Raw genomic sequence first — 19354 nt, 5'->3', positions numbered from 1 at the left:
AGAGGAATTGGCAAGACAAACATTAAACCAGTAAAAACAGCCAAATGTACAATTAAAAATTACAGTAAGTAAAAAAAAAAATTACAATAAGTGCTATAAGGAAAAAGAACAGGGTTCTGTGAGTGAGAATAAGATGGGTATCTGCTGTAGATTTGGTGGTCAGAGAAAGCCTCTTTGGGGAAGCAGCAGTAAAACCAAAATAAAAAGGATACAGGGAAGTCAGATGAAGCAGCCAGATGAAGAACTAGGCTGGACTTATCAGGATGGGCTAAGTGATGCTACAGTAACAGCCCCAAACTCTTAGTGGCTTAAAACCATGAAGGTTTACTTCTCATTCGTGCTGCCTGTCCATAACAAAACAGCTGAATACTCTCTTTTGTAGCATCCTCAGACCAGGACTCAGACAAAGAGTAGACACTATTTGGGACATTGCCATTCTCCATGCAAAGAAGACGGCATGTGGTAAACCATGCACTCGCTTTTAAAGCTTTTACCTGGAATCACATCCCACATTTCAGGGACCAGTGTTAGTCACAGGACCACGTTTAATGTCAAGAGGCAGGGCTGTGCGGTCTGACTCGTTCCACTTTCCCAGCCTCCCTTGCAGCTAGAGGTGGTGATAGGACACTGTCCGATCAGGGGAACCTAAGGAGAACTCTGATGGGGGGGAATTCCCAGTGAATTTTCATTTTTCTGTCAAGAGACAGGTACAGCCGACACAGCTTGCCCCTTCCTCCTGTCTTAAACACGGATGCTATTCTGGAGCCGGCTGCCCAGTTTGCATAAGAACGATAAACCACAACTTGAAGATAGGGGACCTTCAGGATGAAAGGATCCTGAGTCCCTCAATGACCTGATTTGCAGCTGAACTAATGTAAGAACTGCCTAATTCTGGATTTCTTGTTATGTGGGTAAAAAATGAAGCCTATTTTTAAGCCTGTTACTTGGAACCAGAAGCATTTCTAGCCTATGTGGGTGTGGGAGATGAACTGATACTGTGCTTGAAGCCCAGAAAGTCATCTTCCTCAGATACATTTCTCAGACTGAGTCAGCCAATATAGGAACCAAATAAGGCCTACCTTGCTTTGTTAGTAAAGCAGAGGGTTAGTAAAGCAGAGGGATAGTAAAGCAGAGGGAAAAGACATCTCCCATCCTATTCCTCTCTCCAGGCTCCCAGTACTCCCTTTCTCCTTGATACCAATTCTCCACTTGCATACTTTTTTTCCTAGTTCCAGTTGCCCTCCCTCTAACCTTTCTCCTCTTGAGTGTCTGAAAATGGCTATGTCCATTTCATGTAAATTATCCTAGGCATGATTAAATTAGGTCAATTTCTAAGCGATCTGAAAAATCAGGCCGTTTAGTATTTTGTGCCAGCCTGTGGAATTCTTTCCATCCTTTCCCACAATCTCAGAGATAGCTCCCAGGATATGTGGGACAATTAGCACCAGTTGCCTTAAAAATGTGCTGACTAGTGTGTTGGGACCTTTAAATTCCTGTTTCCTCATGGCCTGATTTACATGGGGCCCCAGGTCTTTTCAGACTCTAGAACTGAACTAGATGAAACCTGATTGCTAAATAGAGTCCTGTCAGTGGAGCACAAAGAAAGATGCAATGAAAATGTTTCACTGTGGGGCACCTGGGTGGCTCAGTCGGTTAAGCGTCGCCTTCAGCTCAAGTCATGATCCCAGCATCCTGGGATCAAGTCCTGTGTGAGGCTCCCTGCTCAGCATGGGGGTCTGCTTCTCCCTCTCCTTCTCCCTCTGTTCCTACCCCCCACTTGTGTGCTCTCTCTCTCTCTTTCAAATAAATAAATAAAATCTTAAGAAAATGTTTCAGTTTATGGCCATAATTTCTCCAAGTGGTCTCACCCACTCTAAGGACCTACTAAGTGATTAAGGAACTGGTAAGTTGAAGTGATTCAGGCACCTGCTCATGGAATTTTTTTTCCACACGAGAATTTGCCTCTGGAATGTCCTGGAATACCCCTATTTTCTCCATTTATTACTCTTCAGCCCAGCAGCCTGTTCAGATAGGACTGCTACTCATGATTGCTATCTTTGTTCTACCCATTTTAATTACCTTGTTTCTTTGTCATTGTTGCATGCATTGTTGTAGATTTCGAATAAGTAGTGTTTTGTGTCTCTTGTGCCCTGAGGTGTTCAAACATCTGTTGTGATTTTCCAGATAATACAATTGTGGTTTTCAAATGAGAACTCATTCTGTTATTTTAAAGCTTCTGCAAGTTTTCAAAAGTAAATTGTGTGGAGCTTTTCTTACATTCAGTTTCATAAGCCAGTTGTTCATGAAAAAAAGGACATAAGGGTACTTTGTAAGCTCTAAATCAGGAATTAGGAAAATTTGTTGTGGGTTATTGTTTGTGTTCTGGTAGGTAAGAATGAGGACCTAAGAGCACTCTATATCTGCCTGTTGTAACACAGGAATCATCTTGTGTGGTTTGTCCTCTTCTTGACTAACATGAGGCTAATGGGAATTTCTTAACAGATATCCTGTTTTGACTCATTCTTGTCTCTGAGTACCAGAATGCCTGGCATACAATAGACACTCGAGAAATGTTCATTGGATGAATGGAGGATACAATTAATCAAAGGTTTTAGAAACCTTACTCCTCCCTTTTTAAATTGCCATTTAGAAATCTCTCATTAGGCTAGGAATTAGAAGACCTAGTTTCTGGTTTTATGTATACTGCTCACTATCTTTAACGTGAATGATGTAATACTTCACAAGTTATTTTGAAGACCCCAAAGAGTTAATAAATAGTTTATAACATTTAAGTACCTTATACATCTAGCACAGAATTGGGTCATGAGCAGTATATTCAAGAAACTAAAGTCGTCATTCCTGCTTTTGGGGAGATGCTAGTCTAGTCTGGTATAACAAAGCTCAGTACCACAAATGTAAAAGGAAATGATATGAGATGTGTGGAATGATTCTGGGATGTTTGTTTTTTCTGGAACATAGAAATGTTGTGTTCAAGAAGGGACTGGAGGGGTGCCTGGGTGGCTCAGTTGGTTAAGTGTCTGACTCTTGATTTTGGCTCAGGTCATGATCTCAGGGTCATGAGCTCGAGCCCTGCTTCAGGCTCTGCGCTCAGCAGGGAGTCTGCTGGAGATTCTCGCTGTCTCCCTCTCTCTGCCCCTCCCCCTGCTCATGTGCAAGATCTCTCTCTCTCAAATAAATCTTTTTTTTTTTTTTAAAGGGACTGGAAATGGATAACATAAAGGAACAGCATGTCTCTGAAACGTTTAAGTGGAGATGAACCTATCTTTTAGAGTAGTGTCTTCCAAATTTGGCAGCATATTAGAATAAATAGTCACACTTTTAAAAAAAAATGCCATCAGAGTCTGGCAGGGAGAAGGGTGAGACTCGAGAATCACTATTTTTTAAAATCTTCCCAGGTGATTCCAGCCTATAGCCAGATTTGAGCCCAAATGTTCCAAAGCTATGCTTCTCAGACTCTGATCACCTGGAGATTTTGTGAATATGCAGAATCTGATCCAGTAGGTCTGAGGTGGGGCCTGAGATTCTTCATTCCCAGTAAGTTCCCTGATGCTGGTGTCCCATCACTTTGAATAGCTTGTTTCTAATGTGTTTATTTAAAAAAATTACATGTCAGGTAGTAAAAGAAGGGACATGTAACTAGCATTTACTTAGTATATGCCGGGCACCATGCTGGTACCTTTACATATATCATCTTGTTTAATCTTAAAAACAATCAGGTAAGGGGGCGCCTGGGTGGCTCAGTTGGTTAAGCGACTGCCTTCGGCTCAGGTCATGATCCCGGAGTGCCAGGATCGAGTCCCACATCGGGCTCCCTGCTCAGCGGGGAGTCTGCTTCTCCCTCTGACCCTACCCCCTCTTGGGCTCTCTCTATCTCACTCTCTCTCTCTTTCAAATAAATAAAATAAAATCTTTAAAAAAAAATCATGTAAGAACATTATTACCCCCATTTTATTTTATTTTATTTTTAAAGATTTTATTTATTTGACAGACATAGCGAGAGGGAACACAAGCAGGGGGGAGCGGGAGAGGGAGAAGCAGGCTTCCTGCTGAGCAGAGAGCCTGACGCGGGGCTCGATCCCAGGACCCTGAGATCATGACCTGAGCCGAAGGCAGACGCTTAACAACTGAGCCACCCAGGTGCCCCAATTACCCCCATTTTAGAAATCAAGAAACCAAGGTGTAGTGGGTGAATCTTTGCCTCAGGTTGCACAGCTAATTCATGACAGAACCTAGATTCAAACCTAGGCATATCTGACAGCAAAAGCCAGAGGTCGGTGGAAGTTGTTAGAAAACCTCAAATGCTAAGCACAGTGTTGAGATCTGAAATGGCGGGACATGTCGGAAAACTCTTTATGGGATCACTTAAGGGAAGTATCAACGTTGCCAAGCTTGATTTCACACTCTTGCTTCACGTAGTATATCTAGACAGGTAAGGAACATGGTATTGTGCGAGCTGCCAGGTGGGTTGTGCTCCAGTGTTAGGGTGTTAAAGACCTACTTGGAGAAGTTAAGATAGAATGGCAGGAAGTACCAAGAGCAAAATCGTAGTGCTAGTGGAAGATGTCAAAATTCAAATGCTAAGACATAAGCGCTATGTTTTTCAACTACTGATATCAAAGGATTGTTGATTCAAGAGAGAGAAATTGTGTTTTCTGAAAGTATCTGGCTCTGACTACCTGATTCTTTCAAATCCTCTTCCAAATGAAAATACCGCTTCAATGAAGAGAGCTCCTCTCCTGTTTTCTTTTTTTGTTAAGTGATTTTTTTTCCCCTTTTTCCTTCCAGGAAGCTGAAAAATGAACTCTTAGAAGCAAAACATAGAAGTGGGAAGACTCAACAACAAACCAACAGAGTCTGCGTTCACTGCCAGAGAAACCTGGGCTTAATATTTGACCGAGGCGAGCCGTGCCCGGCCTGCTCCCTGAGAGTGTGCAGCGAGTGTCGGGTCTCAGGCCTTGATGGCGGCTGGAAGTGCGTTATCTGTGCCAAAGTCGCGTGAGTTTCTTGCCCTGGTGTGCAAAGCCAGATCTGATGACTGAAGGGCTTGGTGTGGGGAAAGAAAAAAAGAAAGGAGTGTTTAAAATTTAAGGATAGAGAGTAGAATTCAAATCTAGCCCAACCCAGGCTCAGCAATGCCTTTGTAGAATTCTGGGGCTGGGGGCTGGGCGGGGGTGGCGGTGGTGAGCATGAGCGAGCAAACACGAGCAAAATAGAGACAGAGAGTGGTCTTTTTAGTTTTGAAAACTATAAAGCAGTAAATTTGGAAGCTTCACAGAATGAGGTCTCCTACATTTGAAAACCACCCACGAGCTTTCTTCACTTCTAGCCCCACCGGACTCCACGTGCCTTCTCAGAAGCACAGGCAACTCCCCAAGGCCATCCTTAGAGGTTTGGGGTCACTGGCAAGATGAGTATGAAATATCCAGCCTGCTCTCCTTAGCAGCTGAAGGGCAAAATTTTTCTGCATCTATTGAAATGATCATATGGTTTTTATCTTTTATCTATGTGATGTATCATGTTGATTGATTGACTTGAGAATATTGAACCACCCTTGCATCCCCGGAATAAATCCCAGTTAATTATGGTGAATGAGTTCTTTAATGTATTGTTGGATTCAGCTTGTTAGTATTTTGTTGAGGATTTTTGCATCTATGCTCATCAGATATATTGGCCTGTGGTGTTCTCTCTCTCTCTCTCCCTCTCCCTCCCTCTCTCTCTTTTAGTATCTTTATCTTGTTTTGGTACCAGGGTAAAGCTGGCCTCATAGGATGAATCTGGAAGGTTTCCTTCCTCTACTATTTTTTGAGTACTTTGAGAAGAATAGGTATTAACTCTTCTTAATGTCTGTGAAGCCATCTGGTCCTGGACTCTTGCTTATTGGGAGTTTTTTGATTACTCTTTCAATTACAGTTGCTGATAATCTGTTCAAATTTTTTGTTTCTTCCTGATTTAGTTTTGGGGAGTTATATGTTTCTATGAATTTATCCATTTCTTCTAGATTGTCCAGTTTGTTGGCATATAATTTTCCATAGTATTCTCTTATAATCCTTTTGTATTTCTGTCATGTTGGTTGTTCTCTTCTTTCATTTCTGACTTTGTTTATTTGACTTCTCTCTCTTTCTCTCTCTCGATGAGTCTGGCTAGAGGTTTATTGTATTTATTGCTCTTTTCAAAATAACCAGCTCCTGGTTTCATTGATCTGTTCTATTGTTTTTTAGTTCCTATTTCATTTATTTCTGCTCTAATCTTTGTTATTTCCTTCCTTCTGCTGGTTTGGGGTTTTGTTTGTTCTTTTCTAGCTCCTTTAGGTGTAAAGTTATGTGGTTTATTTGAGAGTGTTCTTGCTTCATGAGGTAGGCCTACATTGCTATAAACTTCCCTCATTGAACAGCTTTTGCTGCATCCCAAAGATTTTGGAACATTGTGTTTTCATATTCATTTGTCTTCATGTATCTTTTAATTTTCTCTTTGATTTCTTGGTTTACCCATTCATTGCTTAGTAGCTTGTCATTTAATCTCCATGTATTTGTGGTCTTTCCAGATTTTTTCTTGTGGTTGATTTCTAGGTGCATATTGTTGTGGTTAGTAAAGATGTATGGTATGACTTCTGTTTTTTTTGAATTTGTTGAGACTTGTTCTGTGGCTTAATATGTGGTCTGTTCTGGAGAATGTTCCATGTGCACATGAAAAGGATATGTATTCTGATTTAGGATGGAATTTCTGAATATATCTGTTAAATCTATCTGGTCCAGTGTGTCATTCAAAGCCACTGTTTCGTTGTTGATTTTCTGTTTGGATGATCTCACTACTGATGTGAGTAGAGCATTAAAGTTTCCTACTATAATTGTGTTACTATTGATTAGTTCCTTTATGTTTGTTATTAACTGTTTTATGTATTTTGGGTGATGCCATGTTGGGAGCATAAATATTTACGATTGTTACATCTTCTTGTTGGACTTTCTCCCTTATTATTCATATAGAGTCCTTCTTTGTCTCTTGTTACAGTCTTTGTCATAAAGTCTATTTTCTCTGATGTAAGTATTGCCACCTTGGCTTTCTTTTCACTTCCACTTGCATGATAAATGCCTTTCTACCCCTTCAATTTCAATCTGCCTGTGTCTTTAGGTTTGAAATCTGTCTCTTGTATGCAGCATATAGATGGGTCTTCCTTTTTTATCAATTCTGTCACCCTATATCTTTTTTTTTTTTTATTTTTTTTTATTTTTTTTTATTTTTTTTTTAACCCTATATCTTTTGATTGGAGTGTTTAGTCCACTTAATTCAAAGTAATTATTGATAGGTATGTATTTATTGCCACTTTGTTACCTGTTTTATGGTTGTTTTTGGCATTCTTTGTTCCTTTTTTTTTTTTTCTCTATTCTCTCACGGTTTGCTGGGTTTCTTTAGTGATATACTTGGGATTCCTTTCTCATTTTTTGCATATGTATTACTAGTTTTTGATTTGTGGTTACCATTAGGTTTGTATATAACATCTTATGCTTATAGCAGTCTATATTAAGTTGATGGTCACTCAGGGTTGAACCCATTCTTTGCCCCCCACCCCAGGATTTTAAGTATGTATTGTCATACTTGACATTCTATTATTTTATGATTCCCTTGACTGATTTTTATAGATATGCTTAATTTTACTGCTATTGCACTTCCTACTTTTCCTACTCCTGCTTATGGTCTTTCTTTTCCAGTCAGGGTCTCCTTTAACATTTCTTGTAGGGCTGGTTTAGTGGTCATGAATTCCTTTAATTTTTGTTTGTCTCAAATACTCTTTATCTCTCCTCCTATTTTGAATGATATAGCCTTGCTGGATAGAGTGTTCTTGGCTGCAGGTTTTTTTTTTTTTTTTCCATTCACCACTTTGACTATATCATGCCACTCCCTTCTGGCCTACAATGTTGCTGCTAAAAAAATCAGCTGATAGCCTTATGGGGTTTCCCTTTTATGTAACTATTTTGTTTTCTCTTGCTGCTTTTAAAATTCTCTCTTTATCATTACTTTGTGCCATTTTAATTACTGCATGTCTTGGTGTGGACTTCCTTGGGTTGATTTTGTTTTGGGCTCTCTCTCCCTCCTGGATCTGGAATTTTGTTTTGTTCCCCAGATTTGGAAGTTTTCAGCTCTTATTTCTTCAAATAAATTTTCTGTCCCCTTTTCTGTCTCTTCTCCTTCTGGGGTCCCTATAATGTGAATGTTATTATGCTTAATGGTGTCACTGAGTTCCCTAAGTCTGTTTTTCATTTTTTATTGTTTTTTTTTTTCTCTCTCCTGTTCAGCTTGATTGCTTTCTACTACTCTGTCCTCCATTCTTCTGCTTCCTCTAGTATACTATTCCCTCTAGTGTATTTTTAACTTCACTTATTGGATTCTTCATCTCTGATGGGTTCTTTTTTTTAAAATTTTTTTATTGTTATGTTAATCACCATACATTACATCATTAGTTTTTGATGTAGTGTTCCATGATTCATTGTTTGTGTATAACACCCAGTGCTCCATGCAGAACGTGCCCTCTTTAATACCCATCACCAGGCTAACCCATCCTCCCACTCCCCTCCCCTCTAGAACCCTCAGTTTGTTTTTCAGAGTGATGGGTTCTTTTTTTGTTTTCTATCGGTTTGTTAAGAATCTCACTATGGCCCTCCACTCTCTCAAATCCAGTGAGGATCTTTATGACCATTACTTTAAATTCTCTATCAGGCATATTATTTATCTCCATTTCATTAAGCTCTCTTGCTATGATTTTGCCCTGTTCTCTCATTTGGGACCATCCTCTGTCTCCTCCTTTTGTCTAACTCTCTATGTCTCTTTCTGTGTTAGGAAAGTCAGCTACATCTCCTGTTTCGTTTTTTTTTTTTTTAAGTAGTCTCCATGCCCAAGGCGGGGCTTGAACTCATAACCCCAAAGATTAAAAGTCACATGCTCTACCAACTGAGCCAGCTGGACACCCCTACATCTCCTGCTCTTGAAAGTAATAGCCTTAGGAAGAAGAAATCCTCTCGTACCCTGCCGTGTAATGTCCCCTGTTTACCAGAACCTGGTGTTTCAGGGTTGTCTCCTATGTGGGGAGTACACCCTACTGTTGCAGCTGAGCTGCTTTTGCCTTCAGTCAAGTTGTTTGCAATGGCACTCATTGCCTGTTGTGGGCAGGGTTTGGTCCCTGTGCTGTTAGTGGGTCAGTCTGGGGCCATCTTGGGCTTGAAGTGAGTCAGACCAGGCATTTGTCAGAAGTGCAGTAGCCCTGAAGTGCAGGGCACTCTCCCTGTGTTGTCTCCCTTGCTTTTGGTGACAAGCAGGCTCTACAGTCAGACCAGGTGTCTGCCCCCAGCCCACTGTTGGGGCTGCAGTGGGACTGGCGCAGGAGTCACTTTGGAGTGGCGCTGGCCTCTGTTGAGGCTGCTGGCACACTGCCAGGCTTACGGCACTGCTTTGGATGGGCTCTGGTCAAAAGCTTATTGGAGGGGGCAGGTTCACAGGAGAATGAAAGGGCGTGGCACACTGTTAGCAAGTTGGTTCTTGTAGGTGTCCGTGTGCCTAGGTTGGTGGGGGGGAGAGGGAAATGGTGCCTACCAACCCTTTTGTTCTTGAAGAAGTCTCCCAGTGATCCCTGCCCTTCCAGCACGTTGCTCTGAGATTAAGATAAACAAATCTCCCTCCCGTATATCCCCAGGCATTTTTCAAACTGCTGCTTCTGTGCTGTATCTCAGTGGGGCTCTTGGTGGTGCTGTCTCTTTAAGGATGGGGACTCAGTTTCCTTTTGCCCTCCTGGCTGTCCCAGAGCCAAGCCCTCTGAGTCTTAAAGTCCCAGGTGTTAAGCCCCGCCAATTTTAAGAACTCACAAAATTAGGTCCCTCTGGTTTTCAAAGCCGAATATTATGGGGATTTGTCTTCCTGGTGCAGGTCCTCCATGCCTGGGGTGCCTGGAGTGGGGATCTCCTCTTCTGTCCGTCTCCCCTCTCCACGCCCTTGGTATCCCTTTCTCCCAGGGGCAGTCCTGTGGGTCCGTTTACCTCCCAACTGCCTCTCCGCCCTTCCTACCCTCTTTGATGTGTCCTCTTATCTACGTTTAGCTGTGGAGAGTCTGTTCTACCCGTCTTTGGGTCATTCTCTGGGTTACATACACTAATGCGGGTGTTGGCTACTTGTATCTGTGGGACAAGGTGAGCTTAGGGTCCTCCTGAGGACTTCCCCAGAAGTCCAAAATCTGTATTCATTTCCTAAGTGGACTTTAATCATCTGCAAATTAGGATGCAAAAGTAATTTGGATATCTTCTTATTTTCCCATGAAATCAATTTCCATTGGCTATTTCTCCATCTACCTGTTTGGAAAAACTATCGATAATGTACTTTGCTTTCTGGTGAAAAGTAACATGATACATCTGTGAGTCAAGTAAGTAATGTACAAGCTGCTGTTTTCAATCCTGGGCACTTCTTAGAAAGTTTGCCTGAGTGTGTCATAATAGCTTTCTCCGATTCTACTCCCCTTAATTTGGCATTTCAGAGTTGGATATGAAGGCTCTTCCGGTAGAGTCAGAGAATAAGTCACCAAGGAAATAATAAATTAATGGGAAGAATTTTCTCAATTTTAGTTTTGTTTCTACACAGTTTTGCAGGAGCCTTTCTCCCTCTCAGTTGTTAGTGACCACTAGAAGGCAACAAATCAAATTTAAAAATCAATGAGAAGCAAAGAAATAGAAATAGAAAAACTTGGATAGAGACTAACATCCTTGTTTTTTTTTTTTTTTTTGACACATATACAGATGGCCTTTTCGGTTTCTTTTATTCGAATTAACTTACATACACAAAAGCACGCAAGTAACAAGTATACAGCAGAGTTTCTCAATCTCAGCATTACTGATATCTTGGGTGCCTCTCTGTTGGGGAGTGAGAGAACATGCAGTGCATCATAGGATGTTTAGTAGTATTCCTGGCCTCTACCCACTAGATGCCAGTACCTCTCCTCTACCTTCCAGTTGTGACAATGAAAAATTCCTGCAGATGTTGCTAAATGTCACCTGAGGAGCAAAAGTTGTCCCTGCTTGAGACGCACTGTACAGCTTAGGGAATTATCACAATTTCTGTACAATTATCGCTACAGTGAAGAAATAGAACATTACTAATATTCCAGGAGCATTTCCCGTTCCTCCTCCCAGTCACTGCTCCCTTTTTATCTCCCAAAAAGAAACACTGTCCTGCTAACACCACAGATTAGCTTTGACTTCTCTATATAAATTCAGTGACATGGTGTGTATTTGTTTGTTTATAACTTCTTTTTGTTAACATGATACTTGTGAGATTAATGTATTTTGTTACCCGTATTAGTCATATTTTCATTTTTACTCTTTTATTATATTACATTTTATAAATAGACATGAATTCATATACTATTCTAATTAATGGATATTTGGGATGTTTTCAGTTTTTACCTCTTACAACTAATGGTATTATAAAGATTCTTGTACTTGTCTCTTGGTCCACACATGTATGCATTTCTATTGGATATATACATAGGACTAAAATGGCTGAGTCACAGAATATGTACGTGTTCAATTTTAGTAGAAGGATGATGCCAGATAGCTTTCCAAAGTGGTTGTGCTGTGTTACCCTCTTGCTAGCGATGCCAGCGTGGTGGTTATTTACATTTTTACTTTTTTGTTTTTATAATTTTGTTGGGTGGGTAGTAGATTTACATTTTTATTACTAATGAGAATATTTTCAGATATTTACTGACCATTTAAACATCCCTTTTTGTGAAGTGCTAGTTCAAGTCTCTTGCTTATTTTTCTCTTGTCTTTTACTAACTCACTTGAAGAGGCTCTTTATATATTCTGCGTACAAACAATGTTGGTTCTTTCTGTTACAGATACCTTTTCTGACTTGCCTTTTCATTCTCTTCATGTGTCATTTGACAAACAGAAATCTCTAATTTTTAGTAACTTATTTTGTTTATCTTTTCCTGTTTGTTGGGGGGGGGGGGCGGGTGGAGGGCGGGTTCTGTATCCTGTTAAAGAAAACTTCCCCTAACTCCCAAATCATGAAAATATTCTCCTATGTGATTTTCTGTATTGTTATTGGGTCAACTTTTACCTTTAGACATACAGTCTACCTGCAACTGATTTTTGTGTATGCTGTGAGTTAGGGATTTATTTTTCTATTTGAATAAATATATGCACATGACCCAGGACCATTAATTAAAATGACCATCACTTTTTCACTGATCCACAGTGTCACTTTCACAAACCAAGTATTATTTATGCCTGCTCTAAAAGGTATCTTACATTGTGCCAGTGCCACAGTATTTTGATTATTATAGTTTTATATTAAAATTTTATATCCAGTAGACTTGCAACCTGTTCTTTTTGTTCAAATTGCCTTGGCTATTATTGGCCCCTGGTATTTTCATATGAATTTTAAGAATCAGCTTAACAATTTCCACAAAATAAACCCTACTGGCATTTTTTATAGGGATTGTATTATATCAATAGATACTTTTGCGGAGTATTGACATCTTTCAAAACTTAGTCTCTCAATACATAAACACTATGGCCTTTCCATTTATTTGCTTTTAATTTCTTTCAGTATTTTTTTAAAAGATTTTATTTATTTATTTGACAGAGAGAGACACAGCGAGAGAGGGAACACAAGCAGAGGGGGTGGGAGAGGGAGAAACAGGCTTCCCGCTGAGCAGGGAGCCCGATGTGGGGCTTGATCCCAGGACCCTGGGATCATGACCTGAGCCGAAGGCAGACACTTAACGACTGAGCCACCCAGGCGCCCCTTCTTTCAGTATTTTATAGTCTTGTGGTACAAGTCTTACACATTATTAGATTTAGTCCAAGTATTTGGTTTTTATGTTATTACAGATAGAATCTTTCTTAAATTTTATTTTCTAGTTGCTGGTATGTGGAAATGCAATTGATTTGGGTAGTCTGACCTTGTATTCAGCAATCTTGTTGAATTTACTTATTTATAACAGTTTTTGTGGAGACTTTATAAATAAATAAATTTATTTATATACAATCATGTCATCTGTGAAGAATGACTGTTTTATTTCTTATTTTGTAATACTTGTGTCTTTTTGCAATATTGCGTATTTGTTTTTAATTTTATTGCTTTCTGCCTTCTTTATTTCCTTCTTTTTACTTTCTTTGGATTTATTTTTCACTAATGATTTTTTTTTGCATCATGGATATTTAATTTTAAAAATTGTGAGTATAATTAATATGTTTAAGAAAAGTCATTTTAAAGCATGGCCAATCTATGAGAAGTTTATTTGAGAACACTGTCATTCAGCTTTTTCCTATGGGGATTTGATGACTTTTAGATGAATAAACATTATATCCTTGTGTCTCCATATGGAATTCTCTCTATGACTTTTGCTCTGGACTGATATTTGAATCCCAACTCCTTCTCAAGTAACTTTAAAACTGTGATGACTCAAACTTTTCCAGTTTCTACAGTTCCTGATATTTGAATGGATATATTCTCATCCTTTTAGTACATCTTGGTTCCACATTTTATATCTCATTCTGCTTTTTTTTATTAATGATTTTTTTGATTCAGATGTTTAGATACTTGATTTTGTAGGCTTTGTTTTCTCTAACATATACATTTAAGGATATAAATTTTCCAGTTTTCACTGCTTTAGCTGCATCCCATACATTTTTATGTCAATCATTTTTAAGACATTTATTTCATTCTATTGTCTAGTTTCCATCATCTTTAACTATGAGTTCTTTATAATTGTTTTTCACTTCTAATTTCAGGGGATTTTCTGTATCTCTTTTTGATTTTGATTTCTGTCTTAATTCCATTGTGGTCAGAGAACATACTCTATCTGATTTCAGTCTTTGAAATTTGGCCCAGGAAATGGTCAGTTTTGTTAAATGTTTCCTATACCCTTGAAAAAAAGAATTCTGCAGTTGTTTATTTGAATATCCTAGATATGTCTGTTAATGATGTTTGTTAATTGTGTTGTCCAAATCTCCCATTTCCTTACTGATCGTTTCATCTCTGTATTCTGTCTGATATTGAGAGAGGTATATACTAAACTCTCTCAATAATGATTGTGGATTTTCTGTTGATCCTTTTAGTTCTGATAATACTGGATTTATATATGTTGAAGTGATAGTCTTGAGTGCTTAAATATTTTGGATTGTGATACTTTATGGGTGTGAAGAAACCTTTTTCATTATGAAAACTCCATCCTGAACTCTAGTTCTGATTTTTTCCTTAAAGTTTACTTTGTTGTTACAGCTGCAACACCATTTTTTTGTGTGTGTTTCTTTTAGTGTATGTTTATCCTTTTATTGTCAACCATTCTGTTTCCTTATATTTAAGGTGTATCTCTTGTAAGGAGCATGTAATTATGCTTGTGTGTGTTAAATCCTGTCCAACAATTGTTGTCATTAAGGTATTTATTTCACTTGTACCAACAAAATTACTCATATATTTTACTTAAAATCTATCACCTATTTACTCTCTTTTTGTCCCATCTGTTCCATTCTTTTTTTCTATTTATTTGCCTTCATTTCAGTTGTTTAAGTATTTTTTCTATTTCTCTTCTCTATTATTTAAACGTTTTTTTATCACTCATCTAATGATTACTCTAGAAATTACAACATACATTCTTGACTTACTAAGATCTAATATAAATTAGTACTTTTGGCGCTTCTAAGACAATACCAGAATCTTAAAATCCTTTAACTCCCTTTACTCCCCTTCTGGTGCTGTTGTAGATTTTAAATATCCGTATATCTATCCTTACACATATACATACATATGTATTTATCCTTAAAGAGATACACACAAATATACACTTGGTCTTATTCCGTTCAAATGGCTGTAACAGAATAACATAGACTGGGTGGCTTATAAACAACAGAAATTTATTTCTCATAGTCTTGGAAACTGGGGAGTCCAAAATCAAGTTTCTGCAGTTATGTTGTCTGCTGACTTTATTTTACTGAGGGCCTGCTTCTTGGTTCATATACAGCTGTGTTCTCATTATGTCCTCACACCGTGAAAGGGGAAAGGGAGCTCTCTGGGGTCTCTTTATAAGGGCAACAGTCATCTGCCAAAGGCTCCTCCCCCAAATGTCATCACACTGGAATTACGTTTGAACAGGAATTATGAGGGGGACACAGACATTCAGACTAACATACTTCATCCCACAAGGTATTACTGTTACTTTTATAGTCAATATTCACTTAGATTTACTGCACTGTTACCCCTTCCATTGCTCTGTATTTTTTATTGTTACATTTCTGTGTTTCCTTCTAGGATAATGTTCCTTCTGCCTAAAGGGTACCCTTCAGTATTTCCTTTAGTGGAGTTCTAGTGATAAATACTTTCAGTTTTCATTTTTCTTAGCAATGCTTTATTTCGCTCTTAATTTTCAAGCATGTTTTTGCTGGTTATTGAATTCTAGATTAGAGGGTATTAATTTTCACTCATTTGAAGACATTATTCCATTGGCTTTTGGTTTCCAGTGTTTCTGTTAAGAAATCAGATGTCACTATGCTGTTGTTTTTTTGAAAGTATTGTTGACCCTTGCACAATGTGGGTTAGGGGCACTGACCCCCCCCCCCCACACACACACATAGTAAAAAATTCATGTATAACTTTTGACTCCCTGAAACCTTAATAGCCTCTGTTAACCAGAAGGCTTACCAATAACAAAAACAGTTCATTAACACATTCTGTGTATGTTACAGGTATTACATACTGTATTTTGAAAGTAAAGTGAGCTAGAAAAAACGTTTTATTAAGAAAATCATAGGGGTGGGCGCCTGGGTGGCTCAGTTGGTTGAGCGACTGCCTTCGGTTCAGGTCATGATCCTGGAGTCCCAGGATCGAGTCCCGCATCGGGCTCCCTGCTCAGCAGGGAGTCTGCTTCTCCCTCTGACCCTCCCCCCTCTCCTGCTCTCTCTCTCTCATTCTCTCTCTCAAATAAATAAATAAAATCTTTAAAAAAAAAAGAAAGAAAATCATAGGGAAGAGAAAATACATTTATAGTACTGTATTGTATTTATCAATATTGTAAGTTTCCATCATCTGTTTACAGGATGGATCATCTGTCTGTACCTATACCAATATTGTCTTCTATGATATAAAATACTGTAGATGTTAGGGGCACCGGGGTGGCTCAGTCAGTTGAGCAGCTAACTCTTGATTTCAGTTCAGGTCATGATCTCAGGGTCCTGGGATCCAGCCCCGCATCTGGCTCCACACTCAGCCAGAGGATTCTCTCTTCCTCTGCCCCTCCCCCTGTTCACATGTGCTCTCTCTCTCTAAAATAAATAAATCTTTTTTTTTAAAAGATTTTATTTATTTATTTGACAGATATAGCGAGAGAGGGAACACAAGTAGGGGGAGTGGGAGAGGGAGGAGCAGGCTTCCCACTGAGCAGGGAGCCCAATGTGGGGCTCGATCCCAGGACCCTGAGATCATGACCTGAGCCGAAGGCAGATGCTTAATGACTGAGCCACCCAGGTGCCCCTAAAATAAATAAATCTTTAAAAAATTACAGTAGACATTATATATATCATTAACATTAGACCTCAAAAATAAGAAGATAATGTGAAAAAGAAATTCACATTTATTTGTAGATATGACTACTCATGCATTGATAATGAAGAAGCAGCAATATGATTGCTTTTTGGTAGTCCAATGTAATTGATACTCTTGCTTCATGGTAGCCTAGCCTATACACGAATGCATGAATTGTTATAAAAAAATTTTTTATGGCGTACGGTATTATATTAATAATACAGTTTTGGGAACATTGTTACATTTTTAAAACCACTTACCTGTAATGATAGCCCGATACGCAGTTTCTCTAGGAGGGAGAAGCTTAATGTAAGGTAATGTAATTCTTTGAAAGCAAAATTAGAAAACAGTAAGAAAACTAATACATTATTAATCATATATTGATGATCATTCACCTTATGTCTATGTGCGGATAGGTATAACCACTTCCGTACATGTCTTGTGCACAGTGTTCTACATGGTAAATACTTAGGCGTTGATGATGATGATGACACAAAAACACCTCATACGTTTCTTGTACAGTTATTAGATTTCCACACAGACACACACATACATAACAGATAAGTTTGTTAACTGTGTGAACATATAAGTTTATTAACTGTATGGCACGATGATTATTAACTATTTGCTAAGTGGAAGTGGATCATCATAAAAGTCTTTATTCTTGTCTTCTTCATGTTGAGTGGGCTGAGGAGGAGGAGGAGGCGGGGGAGGCCTTGCTGTCTCAGGGGTGGCAGAGGCAGAGGAGGTGGAAGGGAAGGAAGGAGAGGCAGGCACACTCAGTGTAACTTTACAGAAATACATCATAATTTCTGACTTTTTTGCTTTTCCATTTCTCTAAAAATATTTCTATATGGTACCAATCCTTCTTCCAACATTTGCTTTAGTTGTAGTGCCCATGTCTTAGAAGGGTCCATGTTGTTAAAGAAGCCAAAAGCCATATTGAATAATCAAGACTTTTCTGCCCAGTTGTCTAATGTCAGTTTGTTTTCTGGCACCACTTCTTCTATATCTTCTTCTTCATTATCTGGACTGGTTCAGAAGCACTCATCTCCATCAAGTCATCTTCTCTTAATTCCTGTGATATGGTGTCTTTCAGCTCTTGAACTTCTCCAAGATTCATACCTTGAAACCCTTTACCCCCCACCCTTTGCCATAGCCACAGTCTCTTTCATGATTCCCTTGATTGTCTCTGTATAAATCCTGGGAAGTCATGCACAACATCTGGACATAGTTTTCTCCAGCAGGAATTTATTGTTCGGGGCTTGATGGTTTTCATGGCTTTTCTTCTAACAATGATGGCACTTCAGTGGTGTGGTTCTCCCATGCTTTCATGTTTTCTCTATCACCGTTCTCTTCCATAATGCTGACAAGCCATTCCATAGAGTACCATGCATAATGAGCCTTAAATGTCCTTATGACCCTCTCATCTAGAGGCTGGATTAGAGACATTATGTTTAGGGGCAAATAGACCAGTTCAATGCCCTCGGTGTTGAACTCATGGGATTCTGGGTAGCCAGGGGCATTGTCCACTATCCAAAGAACTTTAAGAGGCAGTCCCTTACTGGCAAGGTATTTCCTGACTTCAGGGACAAAGCATGGATGAAGCCAATTTAGAAGAAGGGTTCTCATTATTCAGGCCTTCTTGTTATACAACCAAAACACTAGCAGCTTATGTTTATCTTTTCCCTTCAAGGTTCGGGGGTTAGCAGCTTTATAGATAAGGACAGTCCTGTTCATAAACCCAGCTGCATTTGCACAAAACAGTACAGTCGGCCTATTCCTTCCTGCCTTAAATCCTAGTGCTCATTTCTCTTCTTTACTAACAAATGTCCTTCGTGGCATATTTTCTGCCCAAAACATATTTTCTGCATTAAAAACTTATTCAAGCAGATATCCTTTCTCCTCAGTGAGTTTGTAAGTGGTGTCTGAGAACTCATCTGCTGCCTCTTAGTTGGCCAAAACTGCTTCTCCTATTATCTTGGCCTTTTTTTTTTCTTAAGGCAAACCTCTTTCTAAAATTATCAAACCATCCTTTGCTGGCATTAAATTCTCCAACTTTAGACCCTTCACCTTTCTTTTGCTTTAGGTTGTCATATACTGGTGTCATCCCCCCCACCCCCAAATCATTAGAGTCTATAGGCTATGCCTTTCTTTTTTTTTTTAATTTTTTTTTTAAAGATTTTATTTATTTATTTGAGAGAGAGAGAATGAGAGACAGAGAGCATGAGAGGGAGGAGGGTCAGAGGGAGAAGCAGACTCCCTGCCGAGCAGGGAGTCCGATGCGGGACTCGATCCCGGGACTCCAGGATCATGACCCGAGCCGAAGGCAGTCGCTTAACCAACTGAGCCACCCAGGCGCCCAGGCTATGCCTTTCTTTTTTTTTTTTTTTTTTTTTTAATATGAGCAATCATCTGATTTATAAAAAGATGCAACAATATTTAAAATGATACAAAATATCAATTTCAAAACATCAAAAAGTGAGTGTTTTTAACCATAGTCAGCTCATAACAGAGCAAATGGGTAAGAAGAATAATTCATGCTACAGCATACTGCTAATACGAACAGGCAATAGAAAAAGTTGGTAAAGGAAGGCAGAGGAACTCTATCTTTTAAGAATTAGAACCGAGGGGCTCCATAATCATCTGGCATCCGCTCAATGTTGTACCTATGGTTAGAAATGTACATGATGGGAACTCCAGGGATCTTCCGGATCCTTCGTTTAAGGTCCCGGTCAACTGTGGCCACAATGTAACACTTGTGCTGAGTTAC

At 39.1% G+C, this 19354-nt stretch overlaps 1 protein-coding gene across 1 annotated transcript in view; it reads left to right on the top strand.

Annotated features, from left to right (window-relative positions):
* Nucleotides 1-19354, top strand: part of SYTL5 (synaptotagmin like 5) — a 142888-nt gene that overhangs the window by 45583 nt on the left and 77951 nt on the right. The window contains exon 3 of the mRNA XM_081809002.1: nucleotides 4807-5016. Within this exon, the coding sequence (XP_081665128.1) occupies nucleotides 4807-5016 (210 nt within the window). The remainder of the gene's footprint in view (nucleotides 1-4806; nucleotides 5017-19354) is intronic.

The sequence above is a fragment of the Leptonychotes weddellii genome, chromosome X, assembly GCF_054177405.1.
Source record: "Leptonychotes weddellii isolate Sample4059 chromosome X, ASM5417740v2, whole genome shotgun sequence".
In the NCBI taxonomy this organism is placed as follows: domain Eukaryota; kingdom Metazoa; phylum Chordata; class Mammalia; order Carnivora; family Phocidae; genus Leptonychotes; species Leptonychotes weddellii.
This window is presented reverse-complemented; position numbering and strand designations above follow the sequence as displayed.